The sequence below is a fragment of the Trichechus manatus genome, unplaced genomic scaffold (genome assembly GCF_000243295.1).
Source record: "Trichechus manatus latirostris isolate Lorelei unplaced genomic scaffold, TriManLat1.0 scaffold00016, whole genome shotgun sequence".
NCBI classification, from domain to species: Eukaryota; Metazoa; Chordata; class Mammalia; order Sirenia; family Trichechidae; genus Trichechus; species Trichechus manatus.
The window spans coordinates 10,419,688-10,442,190 of NW_004443952.1; the positions used below are offsets into that span (position 1 = coordinate 10,419,688).

Here is a 22,503-nt window from a genome sequence, read left to right on the forward strand (position 1 = left end):
TCTATGAATTTCTTTATTCCATCCTTAATTTCTTCTATAACCCAGTAGTTTTTGAGCAAGGTGTTGTTCAGTTTCCATGTGTTTGATTTTTTTTCCTTGCTTTTTGTGTTGTTGATTTCCACTTTTATGGCTTTATGGTCAGAAAAGATGCTTTGTAGTATTTTGATGTTTTGGATTTTGTTAAGGCTTGCTTTATGACCTAATATGTGGTCTATTCTGGGGAATGTTCCATGTGGGTTGGAAAAGAAATTATACTTGGCTGCTGTTGGGTGCAGAGGTCGGTATATGTCTATGAGATCAAGTGGGTTGATTGTAGCATTTAGCTCTTCTGTGTCTTTGTTGAGCTTCTTCCTGGATATTCTGTCCTTCACCAAAAGTGGCATGTTGAAGTTTCCTACTACTATTGTGGAGCTGTCTCTCTCTCTCTTCAGAGCTGTTAGAGTTACCACAGTCAATTTTAAAACATTTTTGTCACTCCAAAAAGAATCCCTGTATCCATTATAAGTCACTCCCTATTCTTTTCCCCCAGCCTCTCCTGCCCTAGGCAACCACTTCTATTTTCTGTCTCTATAGATTTGCCTATCCTGGACTTTCATATAAATGAAATAACACAAATTTGGTCGTTTGTGACTGGCTTATTTCACTTAGCGTAATGTTTTCAAGGTTTATCCATACTGTAGCATATATCAGTATTTCATTCCTTTTTATGGCTGATTAATATTCCATTGTATGGATATACCACATTTTAGTTACCAATTTATCAGTTGATGAACATTGGAGTTGTTTCTGCTTTTTGACTATTATGAATTATGCTGCTATGAACATTCTTATACAAGTTTTTGTGTGTACATACATTTTCAATTCTCTTTGGTATTTACCTAGGAATGGAATTGCTGGGGTCGTATTGAGACTCTATATTTAATATTTTGAGGAATTGTCAGGAAGTTTTCCACGGTGGCTGCTCCATTTTACATTCCTACCAGCAATGTATGAGGGTTCCAATTTCTCTGTATCCTTGCCAATACTTGTTATTATCTGTCTTTTTGATTATAGCCATCCTAAGGTTGTGATTCTGATTTTAATTTCCCTAATGACTGATGATGTTGAGCATCTTATCATGTGCTTATTATTAGTCATTCATATATCATCGTTGTAGAAACTGCTCTTCAGATTCTTTGTAATACCCATTTTAAAGTTGGGTATTTGTCTTTTTATTATTGAGTTGTAAGAATTATTTTCATATTCTGAATACAAGTCCCTCATAGATCAAGAGTTAAGACATTGTGAGACTTGGACTATGGAAAGAAATAGGACAGCAGTAAGTTTGTCCCTTACCCAAAGAGTAATTCTTTAATTCTCCTACCTTTCAAAAGGATTTTCTCAATCCTCTTAGTTGGCTTGTCTTCCTTCATTCACCCTTAAAATGTAGATCCTATCACTTCTTTTCTTTCTTTCACCTTTGGTGAGGGATTACACTCATTTGAGTTCCTCGTCTTTTCTCTAACTCAGAAATCTGTGATTCATGCTTATTTCTGGTCCACTATTCTTAACCTACAGATCTTTTCCCATTTTTCTAAGTGTTATGTTATAACACAAACTAGCTTGACCTTGAAACAGGGTGTAGCCAATACATCCTTTGTCCTAGTAGTGAAAACTGTTCTGAGATTATGCCACAAATTGTGTTTTATAATTTCCGGTTATTTGACAAGTTTCAGGGTAGCATCTCTCCCCATCAGGAAGACCATTATAAAGTGAAAACTGTGTACCTGTCCATATAGTCTTTGAATTCAAGAAAATGGGTTTATTTAAAAACGTTTTGACCCGTTTTCTAAGTTTCTAAAACAAAAAGATATATGTAAATAGCGTGATTGTGGTACTTGGGCTGCTCTTTCTACAGTCAGCATGAGAAGGATGTGGTAGCAGTATTCCCTCCTTTAAATGCATCAGCTGAGTGCCATATGAAAAGAGTGGTAGGCTTTTAGGCCAAATGTGGAATAAAAGCTCTGAGATGAAAAACTGGAGAAGCAAATGGAAAACCTGATTCTATGTGTGGAAAAGGAAAGATTGAAGAACATGAAATATATTGTTTTCTGTGAGTAGTATACGGAAGCAAGATCTTGGGCCTCATACTTTGAGGAAGAGTTTCTGCAGTCACAAGTGGAAACTGTATTTTAAAACAAAACATGAGAAACTTATTTGATATCACAATTGCTTTTCTAATTTCTTTGTTCTAACTCTGCATGTGAGGCAGATGGGCTCTGAAAGTGATGACAGCGTTCTTCATCCTTGCTGGACCGTTTGCCTAACTGTTGTTTTTTTGAGAGACTGTGAAAAAATGAGCATTTCCAGCTTAAAGAGCCCAGATAAAAAATGTAGCATGTCTGCTCCTTTGTCATCCTGTTTTCGTCTTTCTCTTTCCCTTTTAGTTCTTTAAGCTGAAAATTCTCATTTTTTTCAACTTTAGTAATAAAACAGTTTTAATCGACCCCTTCCTCAAAAGATGGAGAATTGTCTCCTTCTTTGGGTTATTTCCTGGAATTTTTAGCTTAGCTCATTAGAGTTATATGTGTTTCAATTTTATAGCTTTTCTTTTGATAATTGTAATAGCTGTATTTTTTTTTTTTTGTAACCATTGTTATCACAGGTATTCTGTGTTTACCTGGATTGACTGGATTGTTAGTCTGCTCATACTAAGGCTTCCCCAAGCACTTTATTTGATCACATGACTAGTTGCGTTATATCATCAAGCAGTTATTTCAGGGTGAAAAAAAATCCTGATTATTTTATATTAAAAATGCCTTGTTCTTGCTGTTGCAAAATATATGACAGCTTGGCTGAGTGTAGATTTTTTTAGTCATTCCATATTTCTGACAACACCTTGAAAGTTGTTCATTTGTCTTGTCATCTGTTGTGGCCAGGAATATGGCTGTGTCCAGTCCAAGTTTTTTCCCTTGTGATTCGATTTTTCCTACTGGATTTTTTGTGAGAATTCTTTTAACTCTTGAAGTTTAGTAACTTACCACGCCTATAGTTCAGTCGTGAATCATGTAGTCCATATCTTTCCGAGAATGTGGCAAGCTCTTTAAACATTTAAATTTTATATCTTCTTTTAAGGAAAGTTTACTTTTTTTGTATTGTTAAATATCTTCTGTTCCATTTGTTCTCCTTGGATGTACCAATTATCCTTATGTTGAATCTCTCTTTTCTTTGTCCCATATGTTCAATCTCTATTCTCTGTTCTCCATATTAATCATTTCTAATCAGTCTAGAAACTTCCATTGTTTTGTAATTTTCCTCTGCACTGTGTGATTTTTCTTAAGCCAATCTTCCATGCATCAACTTGATTTTGTGCAGGGGCATCTCTGCCCGTTGTACTTTTAAGATTTTAGTTTCAGCAGTAATTTTTTTTCCTTGTTTTCCTTTATTGTGTTTTTATTTTTTAAAATAAAAGTTATAAATGTTTGTAATTTAAAGTTTCAAATAGCTTTATGAGGCTTGCTCCCTCCTCCTCCTCCTACATTTTACCTTCACCATAGCTGCCACTTTCAGCTGTTTCATTTGGTATTTACATCCCTTATGGTTTTTATTTCTACTTTTTGATATTTCAGTTCCCATGTGGAAGATGTACCATACTTATACTCTCATGCTATACCTTGTCTTCCTAATATAGTTTGGTCATTATTCAATGTTAATGTAATTATAACTTTGTAAATATTGGTCGTTTCTTGACTTCTAAGTGGGAGACATCAGTTTAATTCCTGGCAAATGTACTTCATGCACAGTCACCACCTGTCTGTCATTGGAGGTTTGCATGTTGCTGTGATGCTGAACCAGGTTTCAGCAGAGCTTCCAGACTAAAACAGGCCAATAAGAAAGGCCTAACAATCTACTTCAGAAAAATCAGCCACTGAAAACCCTATGGACCACAGCAGTTCTATCTGAAACTGGTTGTGGGCATGCTGCAGGTTCGGGCAGCATTTTGTTCCATTGTGCATGGGGTTGCCATGAGTTGGCAAGTAACAACAGCAACAAATATCATTCATAGCTGAGCCATGTAGAATTCTATGAACCTTTTTCCTTTTCTTTCAATTCTTTGTTCTTTAAGTTAATCATCCTTTTTATGTTTGTTTAGTTTTCTATGTGGTTATTATTCATTCAACTCCAAATTCTACCAGTTATAGAAACCTTTCAATATATTTCAGATGGATCAGCTCTTCTGTCAAGGTTACTTTTTGAGTCTTCTCACCTGTCATCCACTGATCTACCTTCACAATTATGTCGGGAATTCTCTTTGTTTTTCTCCTGTATGGGACTCTTCTTCCCTGGATCTTATTTTCCTCTCTGTCTTGGAGGAATATATCCTCCAATAGAATTGTAGGTTGTAAATCGGTTTGCTCATTGCTCCTTTGTTTTCTAGCTTCCAGGGTTGCTGTTTTGAAGTCCAAATCCTTTTTATAAAGAGCCCTGGTGGTGCAATGGCTAAGGGCTCGGCTGCTAACTGAAAGGTTGTTGATTCAAACCCACCTGGTGGCTCTGTGGGAGAAAGACCTTGTGATCTACTCTAGTAAAGATTACAGCCTAGAAAATCCTATGGGACAGTTCTGCTCTGCTACATGGAGTTGCTATGAGTTGGAACTGACTCAGTGATGGCAACAACAAAAACAACAACTTTTTTTATGTGATTCTCCCCCTTCTGATAGTTTATAGGATTATTTTATTTATCCCCAGAGTTTATTTTTAAACTGACAGCGATGTTGGGCATGTTAAAATCTGTTCACATTTGCAGGTAGGCACTTAGTGTGCCCTTACAGTCTACAAACTTATAACCTTCCATTCTACAAAATGTTTTGAGTTATTTTTTTCCCCTCCATTTCCTTTACTCTTTCCTTCTGAAATTGCTTTTATTTGGCTATTAGACCTGACTTGTCCTCTAGCTTTCTCATTTTTTCTCTTCTATTTTCCCTTTTTTTGCTGTACTTTTAGGGCAAATTTCTTAACTTTGTATTCCAACCTTATGTTGAATTTTCAATGATCAATTTTTAAGCATCCTTTTTGTTTCAGTGGGTACAATATCTTCTTTGTGTTACTATTGCTAAGTCTTTTTATCAGCGCAGATGCCAGAGAGGAGATCTTCAGTCTCAACATTAGATGGTGTGAGGTTGGCAGTGGGAATAGCTACCAGGAAAGACAATATACAGCTTTTCCCTGGCCTTCCATTATCTCATATTCTTGTCTCCAAGTTTGAGGTTGAGTTTTTTTTTTCATTTGGCTCCTGCCAGACTGTATAGCTCTCTACAGAAGGATACACAAGTTTCAAGTCTGAAATTTTTTTTCCATTGGATCGAAATTGTTCTGTACCTTCATAACACTTTTCTAAATCTTTGAGAATAGATCTATCGTTTCCTGGTTTCAACATTGATGGCTGCTTTTCTCCTTTAGTATGTTTTGTTCATCTGTTCTGTTTTGGGGATGGTGGCTTTAAAATCTTTGCCTGTGCAGCTGTCCCTCTCCAACCCAGAGCTCTGGCTTATCTTCTGCTTCACTAATTTTATTTTCTCCTTTATCTGGTCTGAGGTTCGTGGCCTTCATTCAAGTTTCTTATTCAGATTTTTATTTTTTACTCTTTTGGTTAATGCAAACTCTTTTCTGATTTCATGTTTCTTTCTGTGACTGCCTGTCCTATTTTCAAAGATGCTGCTATGTCCTCAGGAATTTTATGAACTTGAATTAGAAATTTTTTAAAGTTTTCTTTTTATATCGTGTATCAGTTTATTAAATAAATACTTGCTGTGATGGAAACCCTGGTGGCATAGTGGTTAAGAGTTCAGCTGCTAACCAAAAGGCTGGCAGTTCAAATCCACCAGGCGCTTCTTGGAAACCCTGTGGGGCAGTTCTACTCTGTCCTATAGGGTCACTATGAGTCGGAATCGACTTGATGGCAGTGGGTTTTTATGGGTGATACTAGAGTTATCCCTTCTTCTAAGCCACAATATGTTTAATTTGCTTGATGGATTTAGATTTTTCCCCGTTATTTATTCTCAGAGAGGGAAGCCGATGCATGTTCAGTATCAGGTATTGCTCTGTGTTCTTTTGAGAGACTAATATGAGTCACTGTTAGACTCAAGTCCAGATACGGAAAAAGGTTAGATTTGCAGAAGATTAATTTACCAATTAGAAGTTCATCTTCCTTGGAGGCCTGAGGAGGGAGCCAGCACTAGATCCAGAACTAATCAAAGGGAAATTTGCCTCAGAACCAGAGAATTTCTTTTCAGTGTTTGGTGTGGCACTTAGTAATTAGCAAGGACATTGTCACCTGGCATGGCTGCCCTTGTCAGAAGCCAGCTGGTTGTGTGTTATTCCCCCACACACTTTCTGGGGCAGTCATCCTGGCCACGTGTAAGTCAGAAGAAACGCAGCCAGAGATTACTTTTTCGATTTGCCCGTGGAGCCAGGAACAATTTTTGAGGAATCAGTATATTCTAAATGTACTCCAACTTTTGCCAGGCTTACCGCTCCACTCCCTCAGCTCTCTGAACTAGGGGTATTGTTATGGGTCTGTTGGGTTCTTATTTGCTTATTTTCTTGCCATGCAGTTTCAGTTTCACACCAAGGCAGACTTAGTCCTCTCCATCTCCTGTGTTAACTCTTTCCAGCGTATCTTTCACGCAGGACCGGGCACTGTTTCATTCTGGAAGTTTTGAGCAATAGCTGGGATCTACCTGTAGATTCTAGGGAGGGTGCAGGATATTTTCTATTCTTATATTTAATAAGAATAAGCTCAAGACTAGCTATGTCTTGACTGCTTTAGGGGAAGACAGATAATTTTCAGTCTTATTTTCCTCTTGCAATTATGAAACCAACAGCCTGTATTATTCATTGTGCATCTCAAGGATATGTCATATAAATCAAAACTGGCAACATATTATTAAAGTTGTATGAAAATGAGAGCAACACAGGGCTCTCTGTCTCAGGGTTTGGGGAAAATAGTTACCTTGCAGGGCATATTACTTTTATCCTGCTTTCTTTGGGACTGTCTGAAATTTCTGCTTATGAAGACTCTAAGCACTTTGCATCTCGTTTTGATTTTTGTTCACTTGGAGGATTAGTCTATGGAAAGAGCATGGGCCCTGGAGTTGGTCCTGGTTTCTTGCCTCAGTTCTCTCCTTTTGCGGCTGTGTGACTTTGGGTAGGTTTCATAACCTTTCAGAGCCTCATGTTTTTCATCTATGAAATGCGTTCACAATATCTGCCTCAAACTGTACGTGAAATGACTGCCCCAGTACCCAGTACCTAGTAGGGTTTCATTCAACTCGGGTTTTCTGCTTTCCCTCTTCTGTTAGCAAGAATGTCATACGGTGCATTTATTTCGTGGGTCACACCCACATGTATCTATACCCTTTTCCTCACTACAGGCTGCTGTTGTTGTTAGCTGCCATCCAGTCAGTTCTGACTTATGGCGACCCCATAGGTGCAGAGTAGAACTGCTCTGTAGAGTGTTCAAGATTGTGCTTTTTAGGAAGCAGATAACCAGGCCTGTCTTCCAAGACACCCAGGGTGGGTTTGAACCACTAACCTTTTGGCTAGTAGTCGAGCACTTAATCGTTTGTGCCATCCAGGGACACCTTACTACAGGCTAAGTGCCAAGTATTCGCCCTCAGGCAATTCTATGAACTCGGTGAATATTGAAAATATTTTAAGTTTATGTTGCTTAATGGCTTAGCTTGGCAGAAATGATGTTGGATACAAGAACCAGTATGAGTCTTTAACAATGCAACCTCGCTTATCTGCTTTTTTTGTTATTATACTATTTATACATTCATCTGTCTACCTCACATATAATAGGGCAAGAGAAAGTAAGTTATAAATACATGAGAAGGCAAAAGGAAAACAAGAGAGACAGGGAAAAAATGATGCCAGGAGTAAGTTCAGTACAAAACAGCACACCAGAGGGCCTAAAATTTTCGGGGGGTAGGTGCAGCACTCAAGCAGCTGTCATGAAAAAGGAAAGGGACTCCTATATGCGTATGCCTTTCTCTTGGGCTGTTCATTACATTTACAGTGTGATAATTTTTTTTTTCCTCTAAAACTGGGGCTGAGGAGAACATCATTGTTTTCTGAGGTTTCTACGATTCTTTGTTGAATCTCATTTCAAGATAGCTTGACAACTTTACTACTTGTTAATAAAAATAGTTGCTGTAACAGAGGGGAAGAAAATAGGAAGACACCACAGTTCAATTAAAAATAAAGCAATTAAAACCAAAGTATGAAAGATAATACACAAAGACAGAGAAGTTCTGCCAAATGTAGATCATTTCTGTGGAAGGCAGCTCTTTTGGTGGTGTGTGACTTGCCTAGTCTCATCCAGCTAATACTGATTTGCACCATAGGATTTGGAGTCAAAGGACTTGTTATTAAATGTCTGACTCCACCACTACTGCTGCACCCTTTTGGGTCTTGTGATGTCTGGTTCAGTACTTTTATCAGTATGAAAAGTATTGTTTTCCAAAAGGCTTAAAAGTGTTCAGGTATCATCTTACATGCTGGTTAAACTAGAAAATAAATTTCCAGACATGGCTCCCTAAAGACAGGGGCTGGCTCCGTCTTACTCATTATGCCCCTAGCTCACTGTAGCTGCTCAATAAATAGCTTTTGAATAAGAGAAAGGATATTGTTAGGTGGCATGTGTTTTCTTTAAATATTTTGACTTGGAGAATTATTAGTTTCCTTTCTGGTTACCTTAATATTTACCCCGATTTTTCTAAGTCTATACCGTCTTTTATTTCTTGATAGTGCCTTGACATCCTCTCCATATGAAAAATCTATGTCTACATTTTTTAGTCGCTCTTTTTTGTTTTAATGTTGTCATCTTTTACGTATTGACATCTGTTTCCCTATTTTCTGTGCTTTAGCTTTGATTTATTTTTGTGACTTCCCTATCTGGGTTGATATCTGGTTGCTCTGTCCTGTGTTCTAGTCTTGGATTGTTATCTGATGTTATTGATTTTCTAACCCGAGGACTCCCTTTAGTATTGCTTGTAATTTTGATTTGGTTTTTGCAAATTCCCTGAACTTCTGTTTATCTGGAAATGGCCTAATTTCACCAGCATATTTGAGAGACAGTTTTGCTGGATATATAATTCTTGGCTGGCAATTTTTCCCTTCGAGGCTTTATATATGTCATTCCATTGCCTTCTTGCCTGCATGGTTTCTGCTGAGTAGTCTGAGCTTATTCTTATTGACTCTCCTTTGTAGATGACTTTTCGTTTATCTCTTGTTTTCTTTAAATTAAAAAAAAAAAGTTTTCCCTTTCTGGACTAAATTGAAATGTGTAAATATCACATCAGTCTTTTGACAGAATTAGGCTATGCTTTACTGTAAGGAGTTTAGATTATTTCTGAGTTTTCTTAATGAACATAATAGAATATGTGGTTATACTCTGTGCTTATTGAGGATGTTGAAAGGATTTTAGAAGTACACTCTTTCTCTTACATATGGAAGTCTGGACATCCTTATTTTGTAGCTAGGATTTATTAAACCCTGCATCCACCTGTCTGAATACCTGACTTACCCCTTTGACAGACCCCTGTAACTTGGAGATGTCTTTTGTTTAATCTTGAAAGTGGTAACTAAGTTTCTTGGGGGGAATGTAATCATGGAACATATTCACTTCCTTATGTTTCATACCGGACTGGGAATTGGGGTTCCTGGTTCTGCCATTAGCTAAATGTGTCCTTCTAGTCTGTTTTCTCCTCACCTGCAGAAGGACAGGGTTGAAATGAGTGGTCTCTAAGACACTTGATGGTATTATTCTCTTTGCCCTTCATACGTAAAACTGTCATCCCTCAATTGTGGGTCGCTCAGTTCCTTTATTATTTAATGACAGGATGGCTTCTACCCCTGCCCTTTGCCTTATCCCCACAACTTGAAACTGCCTCCCCAAAACGTTTAGCCAGCATGCAGAGTTGGATTCAAACTTAGAAAATACACCAGCTTAGCATCATTTGAACAAAATGGTATGGAGGTTATGACTTTAGATTTTAGGTGCTACCCACCATGGTCTTCTTTTCATTAAGCTGGAAGTTGGCATTTGGTCAAAGAATTTTACTGCTTCTGGCCAATGCGATAATCCTCTTAGGCTAAATCCCAGTTTTCGTATCCTTTTCCAGGTACACAGTTTCTCCTAGCATGACCAAGCTCTGATTAGCAACCACGAGAATTTGAATCCTGTGTCCAGTGCCATAGTGCTGGGGCCTAGCTCATCTTCTACAACCATGGCCACTGCCTCTACTTCCACCCCTGTAATTTCACAGCCCCAGGTAAGTAATCAAACTAGTCAAGGTTTGGGCTAATGGTAATTTTGATGAATATTTAAATTGAGTTTCTGAAAGTGTGTTTGATTCTAGGGATCGTGTGTATCCCTCTAATTATCATTTGGTGTGTACTTGGATAATAGTGCTTTTGTGAGGGAGATGCCATTTAGTTCAGGAACCAGCTGAAACAATGAACAAGTGATTTTAGTGAACTGGCCTCTGTTCCTAAGAGCCCTTGGTTTTCAATGCTTAGGATGACTGACGGTTACTATAGGCATCAAACTCCAAATCAAGACAGTGGTAAGTCCTGCTGCTTTCCCTCTCTTGGCTCTTTGGAGTTTAGTGAAATATCTCAAACAGATCTACTCTCATAATAAGTTTCCTGAATGCTGTGTTGTCCTTGTCTTCTCCTTCTCCTCCACTTGGTCTTCCTCCTCTTCTTCTCCTCCTCTAATCCTCTTCCTTCTTATTTGGCCTTGACCTGTTCTAGAAACTTTGAAAACAAAATGCAACCTCAGAAACTTCCAAACAGCTGTCATTTGAGTTGTTACTTTTTCTTTCCAATGGAGTATCAATAATACGGCAAGAGCATTGTCTGTATTCAGATTATTTTACAATCTGATCTATTAGAGTATTAACTGGACTCTTTCAGCTTCAGCAGAAAGAGTGGTACAATGGAGAGGCAGACTTTGGAGTCAGTAGGTCAGAGTTCACATTCCTCCTCCTCCTGTTGCCACATAAGGAGCCATAGTGGTATCAACCTCTCTCAGCTTCATTTCCTCTCGTGTAATCATATCTCACAGGATGGTTTTGTAAGTCTTGCAAGAAGTACAGCCAGAATGCTTCTTAGAAGCGAAGATGGTGAGACTTCGTCTCCTGTACTTTGGATATGTTCCCAGGAGGGACCACTCTCTGGAGAAGGACATCATGCTTGGTAAAGTAGAGGGTCAGCAAAAAAGAGGAAGACTCTCAATGAGATGCATTGACCCAGTGGCTGCAACAGTGGACTCAAGCGTAACAGTGGTCATGAGGATGGTGCAGGACTGGGCAGCATTGCATTCTGTTGTACATAGGGTTGCTGTGAGTTGGAACCGACTTGATGGCACCTAACAACAACAACACAAAGAGTATATGTAAAGCACATTGTAGGTGCTCAGCACGTATAGTTTCCCATTTCTTCTTCCTCCATCTTCTCTTTCTAGAATGCGAGTTATCCATGATGATCCTTTTTAGGTCAAGGTTAAAGAAAGAGCCGTTATGATGGCAATTGGAAATATTAATAATACAAAAGGTTGTTCCACTTTTTTTTCCCTGTATTATTTTGTAGGATACTAAATTTTGTATGTATCTAAAGTAGGTGTGTAGGTATGTGAGATAGAGAGGGAGGGACAGAAGGAGGGAAAGACTGGAGAAAGGGCCATTTTTTTTAAAACCTAGTTTACTATAAATTTTCCCTTTCTTTTCTAAAAGACCTTGGGATTTTATCATGTGGATAAAGTCCTTCCGGTTCTTTAACAATTTAAAGCCATTAGTATTACATCCCTGGATGGTTAGTGATATCGTCACCATTTCTCTTTCTGGTAAATAGACCATTGCCTTTTCAACACTTCATTTACTTTGACGGTTTTGTTTCCCTTTCACTCAATAGTGTTTTTGGTACCAGAGAGACTTGGTGAATGGGTAAAGCGATTTAGTGCCTCTCACCTGAGGTCATCATGTCAAAGTCCAGTGTGGCCGTTACCATGTAATGACTCTTCTTAGCCTTTTGTGAAGTAAGTTAGGCCCTGGCACAGGTTTCCTGGACAAGGCATTTCAGCATCCCAGTCTTGCTGCTATCATTCGTCAGCATTTCCAACAGCCTCATCTTATCTACACATCTTCCCTCTTACACAAGCTACTGTCAGCTGTTGAGTAATATAAATATTTTTAAATGACTCATTTAATTAAAATGTTTAACGCTGCCCAAGGTAGAAAGAGGTCATATTTAACATAAACACTTGGGGAGATGGATAGTCTTGTAAATTCTCTGTGGGAAGACAAATTGGTACCATCGCTCTGGAGGGTAATTTGACAGTATCTATTAAAATTATACCTTTGCACATATCCTGTTCCCATCTTGGTGTCTACGTTAGAAAAACACTTGCCCACGTGCTCAAGATAACATGCACAGAAATAGTCATTGAAGCATTGATCGAAGGCCAACAAGTAGAAAGTTTTAGATATGTTAAGATTGAGATGTCTGTTAGACAGCCAAGTGGACGCGTTGAAGAGAGTTGGATATAGAAGTCTGGAGTTAGAGGAGAGGTCCAGGTTGGAGATAGGTTTATGAGTTGTCAACATATATATATATATATATATACACCAAGCTATGAGACTGAATCAGCACAGCAAGGGAGTGAGTGAAGGTAAAGAAAATAGGAGGTGTAGAGACTGAGCCCTGGGACACTCTGACATTAAGAGGCCAGGGATATGAGGTGGGACAAGAGAACACTGAGAAAGAGTAGCCAGAAAGGAGGGTAGAAAACTAGGAGTATAGTCTCCTAGAAGCTGGAATAGAAATATTTCAAGAAAGGATCTGCATCTGTGTCAAAGGCTATGGCCAAGTCAATTAAGATGAAGACTGAGATTTGTTTGGTCATTGAACTTAACAACTTTCTATTCTTTTATACAAACTTAAGATCAAGCTTATATTTTGAATTTTATCAAAACAGTTTCAGCATTGAATTTATCCTGTTTTTCTCCATTGACTTTCACTTCATTATTTATAAGTTTGTTAGTTATGAAACACAGTTTTCCTGGCCATGACATTTTGTTCTACTTATAGTATGTACTACTTATATTATGCTGTTGGATTTGATAACATTTATAAATATTTATAAGTGAGAGTGCTCCTTTTTATTAGTTTTTATATCAGAATTATTTCAGGATCATAAAAATTAGGATAGTTTCCACATTTCACTTTGTTGAGTAATGCTCTATCATGGAATTTGTTTCTTGAAAGCTTGAAAGAACTTTAAAAACCTTTTGGATAGGGCACTGTTGGGGGAAGTGACTATTTAATATTTTAAACTTTTTCTATTTGGTAACTGATGCGTTCAGTTCTTTTTTTTTTTTTTAACTTGGATCAGTTTTGGCAATTTCTATTTCCTATAAAATCGTTCATTTTGTCAGTATTTTCAAATGTATCTGTATAGAGTGTTATTTTCTTGTTTTTTTAATTCCCTCTGTTTCTGTAGATAAGTTGTTTTTATTCCTTGCTTTATTTCTCTTCTTTCATGTTGATTAACGTAGGTAGAAGATTTTCCATTCTGTTGAATTTTTTCAAAGAATAAACTATTCATTTCCCTATTTTATAATTCATTTACCTATTTTATAATTCATTTATTTCTAATTGTGCATTTATTATTCCTTGTCTTTACTTTCCTCATATATGTTTTTTAATTCTTAAAATGAAGTAATTTATTTATTCTCACTTTATTTAACAATAAACACATTAAGAATATATATTCCCCTTTGGTTATAGCTTTAGGTGTATCCTTTAAGTTTGGACAGGTTATGTTATTGGTGTTTTCTTCTTTAAATATTCTGAAATATACTTAATTTCCTCTTTGGTCCAAGAATTGCTTAGACTTTCTTAATTTTTAAGTGGATATTTTGTTTGTGTTTGTTATTAATTTTAAGTAATTTTTTTTTTTTTGCGGTATTGTAAGTTGCATTTTATTGTGGTGAGATTGTAGTAAGTCTTGTACTAATTTCAGTTTTTGCAGTTTATTAAGATTTTTAATGATGTGTAGATTTGGTAACTTTTTATTCCTGTTTCATACTCCCTTAAAGAGAATATGCTCTTTCTTTGAAAATTATTGTTATTTAGATCTTTATTGTTATTTATTTTTACCTACAGGAACTGTCTAGAAATGAGCTTTTCTACTTCTATTTGTCACAATTTATAATAGCCTTTTCTGTGTATGTATTTTAATACAATGTTATTTAGTATATAGCTATTGAATCCCTTTTCTACAGCTTATACCCTTCATCAACAAAGGAAACTCTCTGTCTCCCTCAATACTTTTTATTTCGAACTTAACTTTAAATGATATAAAATTTTTCTTTTAGTTTTTATTTCTTTTTGTTTAGTTTTGCTTTTATATTCATACAACTAGTTCGTGTTTTAATCTTTCTGGGACCCCTGTTTTATAGATGGGTCTTTTGTAGATAGTACAGAGTTATATTTCTTGGGAAAATAAGTTTTTTTTTCAATAGGTAGATTTATACTATTTATTTGTTATGAATATGTGATTGGGTTTATATAGTATTCCTTAAAATCTACTGCTTTTTCCTATGCTTAATCTTTACTTTAAATTCTGTATTTTTTCCCCCTTGTTATGAATTTACAAGGTGTCCTATAGGTTACTTTTGTTTTTGTAAAATATACCTGATCTTATTTCTTTAATTATAAACTTGAAAATCATGTTATATCTGATTTACCATTTTCCTTCTCCTTCTCTTACCCTTTATTTTCTATATTTTTTATGAAATAAGGTTTTTAGACTTAGTTCATTGTTGCATATTAAAATAATCTTTCAGTAAATTATTGCAAAATTTAAATTTCATAAGTAAATGCCAGTTAGCTTTATAGTAAGTTATTTCACTGTTCATTCTCTGACCTTTTATACATCACCTTGCCACCTCTGGATATATTTATTTTACTTTATCTCTTAACTGGCCTTTATGTAATTTTTAGAGAGGCATACATGGGTGTATTTTCTGAGATCTTGTGTATCTTAGCATTTCTGTTGCTTTTCCATATAACTTACAATTGTTTTGATACATAATTTTTAGTTCACAGATTTTTTAATCTCATAGCTCTGTAAATTTTGCAGTTGAGAAAAATATCTGATAGCAGCTGGATTTTTCATTTTTCATATGAAACTGTTTTCCCTGTCTGAATGTACAGTTTCTAAATTTATTCCTTAGATTTCTAAATATTATCAAGAAGCATAGGTATTGGTCTTTTTTTTCTTTTAATTAACTTTTCCATTATGCAGTTAACCCCTTTGATATGCATTCACTGATTCCTTCAGCTGGTTAATTGAGCACCACCTATATAGCAACAAAGTAGTAGCTAAGAACATGGACTCTTGAGTCATACTGCCTGAGTTCAAATTCTGGCTCTAAAATTTACTGAGACCTGGGGGAAAGTATTCACACTCTCAATGCCGCCATTTCCTCACCTGCAAAATAAGCATAATAATAATAATGAAACCAACCTTATAGGGTTGTTTTAGGGATAAAATGAGATATATGTAAAACTTGGAAGATTGTCTGGGACATGGTACTCAATACATGCTAGTTATTATTATTGTTCAGCAAGCTTGTGGCAGGCCTGAGGATACAAGAAAAAACAAGATAAACAAGGCTTTTGCCCTCCCGGAATTTAGAAATGCAATGAGAGATATTTAGATAAGGAAACAAAAAATTACAATGCTGTGTCATAAGTGCTATGATACAGGAAGTATGGATGCCATAGGAATAAAGAGGAGCACCCAGACAAGACTTGGAGGATCATGGAGAGCTTCTTGAAGGAAGACTACCAGGCTGGAACTAATGCATGAGTATGAGTTACTCTGGTAAGAGAGAAAGTAGCATATGTGCATGTCAAATGTACCAAGCTGAGAAGAGAGCACAGCATTCAGAAAAAAGTTAGTTCAGCAGAGTTTCAGTATAGCCCATTCATGTATGAATTAAAGTTAACAAAGTTTTTTTGCGTATATAATGTTTTTTTCATTAATGGAATGCATGCCGACTCATTATGCCTGAATTTTTGGCAGGTAATAGAGATTTTTAATAATATTACGTGGGACACATGTCCCTCTGTACTCTGGGGGTAGGATTATGTGGGACACATATGTCCCTCTGGACTCTGCATTGCCTTCTAGATCACTTGACGGGTGAATACAACGTATGACACCTGAAAATGAAGCGTTCATGTGACCATGGAATCATCACAAGAAACACAACTTCCAAAAAACACACAGGAACCCGGATACTTACAAGGCTTATCTTGCCATACAGAGGCCAAATGAGACAAAAGTTTTGTACAATCACGCCTCCAGGATGCAACACCTCATACAAAAACAGTACTTTGTGGCACACACACATTTCTTCCATTTCAAACAGTTATACAGGTCCCCACCTGGCAGCAGCACACACTAAAAGTTGAAAAGCAACTTCCCAAGAACCTGAGAGGTGGAAAATGTAGGTGGGCAAACATAGATCCCATTATTCATGAAAGGGATAGTAGGGTGTGAGTTTGTAAGTAATGGCGTGCTGGAGCCAGCCAGCCCTACCAGTTCACAAGAACCGATTGTTAAATTTTCAGGAATTTTGTGAGCTGATTGACTTCATGCTGGTAGCTTGAAATCAGCCATGGTGGAGTATTTATACTACAGAAATTGGCAAATGCTAGATATCAGTCCTTTACCTCCATGGGCCAGTTGTTAATATTTACCAGAACACCTCTGGTAGTAGGGGATTAGATGGCTTGAATTATAAGGTTAGAGAGGATTTTGAAGGGCATTGCAAGCCATATTAAGGAATTTAATGTTGATTTTGAAGAAGCCCTGGTGGCACAGTGGTTAAGAGCTCAGCTGCTAACCAAAAGATTGGCAGCTCCTTGGAAACCCTATGGGGCAGTTCTACGCTGTCCTACAGGGTTGCTGTGAGTCGGAATTGACTCGATAGCAGTAGGTTTGGGTTTTTTGTGTAGCTTAATGATTAACATGTTTTGGCATCTTTTACACCTAGATTCAAGCCCTACTCTGATAATTTTGCTGAGCAAGTTCATTACCTAATCTCAACCAGGGTAGTTGAGTCCTATTTTCTCACCATATGTTGGGAACATTAGTAGCCTCTGATAGTTGGGAGATTCAAGCCTAGTTGGAAGGAGTCAGCTGTAAGTTGGAGTACCAGTTCACAGGGAGAGGCAGCTTATTTTCTGGAGAGATGGCAGACCATGAGGTCATTTGGTTCCAAGGATCCTTTGGTGGACAGTGGTCCTCCTGGTTATCCATATGTCATCTGTTTTTTTTTTTTTAAATATACTTTTTAGAGCAGTTTTAGGTTCTACAGAAAAATTTTACAGAAAGTGCAGAGAGTTCTTATATGTTCTGTATCCCTTGCATACTGTTTCTCCTATTATTAACATTTTACATTTGTGTGTAACATTTGTTACAATTGATGAACTAATATTGATACATTATTATTAACTAAAGTCCATAGTTTACATTAGAGCTCACTCTTTACCGTCAACCCTTTTTGTTTTTGTTTTTGATGTTTTTCCATTTGTCTCTTGGTTGGATGAAGTTTGTCCAACAGGGCTCGGCACACATTTTTTATAGAGGGCAGATAATTTATAATTTTGGCTTTGCAGGACATATGGTCTCTCCTCAGCTACACAAGTCTACCATTGTACTGAGCCACAGAGCATTTGTCAACGCTTCATGTGTAATTTCTGCAGCAAAATTTTTGTCCAAGGCTGACTTGCCCTTGCCCCCAAGCCCATACTGATGTCTTCTCTCTTATTATCTGTTTTCCCCAGGTGCAGAGAAGGTAAAAATAATTTAAATACAGCCTCTCTGTAGGCAAAGCATAATAAACAGTTCACTCAATGAGCTTAGCCTGGTATTGTCTGGCACATCAACTTACATTCTTTTAGCGTGATTTCAGGGACCTGTATAAAGATAAATTCACATTCAGATGTGAAAGGCCTGAAAATCCTTTTCTGAAGCAAAAACAATTTTTTAAAAAAAGCTTTTGGTTTTGTTTGTTACTCTATTCATTTGGTAACAAAGAGCATTTTTCTAATCAAGGCTGCCTAACACTAGATATAAACTAATTAATATGAGCAAATAGCCTGTGATTGTTTCAAACAATAATAGGGAAGAAAGCTCTCAATGTTATTCCTGCTGGGCTTGCTGTTTAGTTAGTGAAAGATATGCCTTGTGCTTTGAAGTGGAACAAATTTGTATTCCCTGTGTTACTCCTCCTAGACTATAAGGATTTTTGTTTTCTCATTCTGAGAAAGTACCTAGTTCCTTCAAAGTTAGGTAAATACAGAGACGGAACTGGACTAGCAGCACTGTTTATAGCTGATTTATACTTCTGCCCACGTAGATGCTGATAAAGAACTTCCTTATCAAAAGGAAGCTCCAAAGGATGTTTATTTGCAGACAGGAACACAATTATCATTAGATTAAGCTAATTGTTCAATTCCTGAGGATATTGGGGAGGGTGGGAGGGATCAACAACCAAAAAAACTTAACTTGCTGTTTTTTAATTAGCAGTTTTTTTTTTTTTTTGTTCCTGTTTCTAGAGCTCTGCTTAGCATTGTCTTAATTGTGGTTAATCGGATGACTATGGGCAGGGTGATCTTTTAGATTAAAAGTTTCATTTTCACTTTTGATGCAAGGGCTAATATACCTAAATAAATGGTTTGGTTTCTCTCAAACCCACAACTGGTATTAGAGACTGGAAAGGTGTCTGAGAACTTCAGACATATTTAGCTCTCACATCTGTGATTCCAGTAAGGAAGATATCTTTTCTGTCAGCCTTTTATAAGCCATTTCTTCCTGTCTCTTGTTTGCTAAGTGAGTATTTTGGTTTTATGCCAAAGAAACAAAGTTATCTTGATCCTTACAATTTAACTTCATTAAAGACATGAATCTGAATAGAATCTTAATCAATTGGTTTGCTCCTCTAGTTCTTTTCCACAGTAGCAATTGGTCTCCACTTACCTGTTGGAAGACACATTCCTGGAGACATCGTTCCCTAAAGATTTTCCTAACAAAATCCATTATGTTTCGAAAGTCTATGTTTTAGAAGGTTTTATTTCTGATATTAGAGAGTGGATGTTTTCAGATTAAAGCAGTGGAATTCCACATTAAATGGGCTTTTAAGCCATTTTGGAGATTGAAAAAGAAAATTTTTTTTAACACTGTATTATGGAAGTTTTCAAACATTCACAAAAATAAGAATAATACAATGAATCCCATATATCCATCACCTAGATTCAACAATTACTATCATCTTATCACACTTGCTTCATTGATTCTCATGTTTTTTTGGATGAAGTATTTTAAAGCAAATCCCTGACATCTTGTCATCTCATCTCAAGCCTCATACATCAATATGCATCTCTAAAAAATAACTCACTTACATAACCACAATGCCATTGTTTCACTTAATAAAATTAAAAACAATTCTTTAATATTTTATACCAATCCGTACTCGGATTTCCCCAATTGCTTTTTTAAGAATTGTTTCTGTAGTTGGTTTGTTGTTATCTTTTAAAACCATTGATTAGATTGGTTCACTCTCCTGTTAAAACTAAAGTACTTTTTACGTTTTAAAAGGACAGTTCCACTTTTGCCCCTTTATTCTCTAAGTGAGGAAATAGATTAGAATTATAGACAGAATATTTTATCATTGGAGAACACAAAGATAAGATATACACCAAAGACTCTAAAGTATGAGAATTAATATAGTGGTTGCAATTGTCAAATCATCAGTCTCTAAAGTAAGGGATCACAGTATCTTGATAATACTTTCTTTTAGACTAAAGTATGGACAGTTACTTGCAGTATGAAGTATGTTTTCAGTGCTGCACAGTGAAGACATAGTGTGGTCTGGCTTCACCTGATGTGGAATTGAGAAAAGAGAATGCTTAGGCGTAGATCCAGGTGGATTTTGGTTCAAATGTAGGCTATTGTATACTATTACCTAGGGGATCTTTCAATATTGGCATTTCTTGCAGCTTTAGCTTTTTTAATCTCTAAAGTTAAAATAATAAACACAAGTTTAAATGGCCTAATATCTGCTAAGTGCTTTGTACAGTATCAGCCCCTTAATAGGTACCTGACATACGTTAATTCCTTCCTTTTTCACATGATTATTCTGGGAGTTGTCTACAGGGAGAAAGTAGTTACCCCACATATGGTCTGTGTATATGCTGTGCTTATGTGATATACCAGAAGATCCATCAAAGGAAAGCCAACTTAGATAAACACACTATGAAAAACTCCAGTGTATTGCCAGGAATAAATGCATGTGGAGATAAACATTGAAGTTTCTGCCTCACTCCACCTTGAAACGTGTTTCTATTAGAAGTTAAATTTGTTCTCATATTGCAATTTACATTCATCTCTTCCCCTATTGTGTTTAAAAACTCAGCTCCAGTTTGAGAGGATATCTTTAGGAATCCGAGGAGGACACATTTAGAGTTTTCTATTCATAAGACAAAATTGTACGGGGTCACCTAGGGTAAACCACAGATGAGACCTGTCACATTTGTTTCTTTTTCTTTCTAATACATCCTTTCTAATTGGTTTCTGTCTTTAATGATGAATAGAGCTACTCCTTTATCCTTCAAAGAGAATGTGGCTTTCTCCCTCTTAGTGCGGATTATGGTGCTATTTGCTTGTTCTCCTTTTCACACTCCCAGGTTCTTTAGCTATATTTCCTGGAACCTTAGCTGCAACTTTTCTGTGAATAAACACTAAGGCAGGACAACGCCCTGCTGTTTTTACCAGCCAAGAAGATCATAATCATAGAGTCCAGAGGATTTCTGTCTTTTAGGAACTGTACCTTGCTGTAATAAGACTGCCATTAAAAAAAAATCAACCTTTATTTGCTGTATGCCATTTGGTAATTGTATAGTATCACTTAAGAACTCTTCTTCAGCTAAACTTAGCCCATGCCATGGATGATTATCCTAGGCAGTCTTAGGCTGAGAGAGAAGTGAAAGGGTGATACCAGCTCCTTAGCAGCAGGCAAAAAGGTTATGAAAGGGCCTGGAGCAGATTAGTTCCTGAAACGCTAGGTTAGCAATAAAGCAACATTCAAAGATCAGGCAACCCTTAGAAATAAGTGCTCCAGTCCCACAGGAACTGCTGGTGAACTAGGTGGCTACCTAATTTCAAAGTCAGAATGTCTAGCAGTTGGTTTCAGAATATCTGCACTTAGATGAGCCTCCACCAGCTAGCAAGTGTAGGTTTTAGAGTCTTAGTTCAGACCTGGGAAAGAAGAGCCATTCTTGTGGGTTTAGGTTTGGGCCTCAACTCCAAGGGCTTTGCATACTTGTGAGATAACCTAACAAAAGTAATGGAGAGGAAGACTCAGGATAAAGCCCAGCCCCACAACCCTAGGACAGGCCATATATCAGGGCTTACATCTGACATGGAGCCCTGGTGCTGCAGTGGTTAAGAGCTCAGCTGCTAACGAAGAGGTCAGTGGTTCAGATCTACCAGCCACACCTTGGAAACCATATGGGGCAGGTCTACTCTGTCCTATAGGATTGCTAAGAGTCGGAATTGATGGCAACAGGTTTGGTTTTGGTTTTTACCTCTGACATGCTGTATTGTGTGACAATGACCAATGAAACTCAGGACTAAGCTATCATGATTAGGCGTGAAAAGATGGAGAAACACAGCTGCTGATCAGCCTACTATCTCATTCAAGATTAACTTGGCAAACCGGGGCAACACTGATACTGAAGATAGAAATTTCAACTCTATGGCAGTGGAGAAAGAAAAGGTAGAACAAACAAGGTGGAAAATGATAGGGAACTGTGAGTGTTATAATCATCAGTCACACCATGATATTCAGCTCTTTCAAATGATGTATCAGCAATGTCCATCTACTCATGGAATTCTTTTTTTTTTCCCCATACAAAACTTTATACATACATTGTTATGTGACTAATTGCTCTCCCTGTACTGTGACAGCACACTCCTTCTCCCTTCCACCACTGATTCCCCATGTCCATTCAACCAGCTCCTAACCCTCTCTGCCCTCCCATCTCACCTCCAGACAGAAGCTGCCCATTTAGTCTCTTGTATCTACTTGAGCTAAGAGGCACACTCCTCACGAGTATCACTTTATGTCCCACAGTCCAGTCCAATTCCTGTTTGAAGAGTTGACCTCGGAAATTGTTTTAGTTCTGGGCTAATAGAGAATCCAGGGGCCGTGCTTTCCGGGGTAACTCCAGTCTCAGTCAGACCATTAAGTCTGGTCTTCTTACTAGAATTTGAGTTCTGCACTCCACCTTTCTCCTACTGCATCCAGGACTCTCTGTTGTGTTCCCTGTCAGGGTGGTCCTTGGTGGTAGCCAGGCACCATCTAGTTCTTCTGGTCTCAG

General features: G+C 37.2%; 1 protein-coding gene across 1 annotated transcript in view; it reads left to right on the plus strand.

Moving 5' to 3' along the window:
- Nucleotides 1-9,205: 9,205 nt before the first annotated feature.
- Nucleotides 9,206-22,503, plus strand: part of LPAR1 (lysophosphatidic acid receptor 1) — a 78,246-nt gene continuing 64,948 nt past the window's right edge. The window contains exon 1 of the mRNA XM_004372169.2: nt 9,206-10,316. Within this exon, the coding sequence (XP_004372226.2) occupies nt 10,272-10,316 (45 nt within the window). The 5' untranslated portion in view covers nt 9,206-10,271. The remainder of the gene's footprint in view (nt 10,317-22,503) is intronic.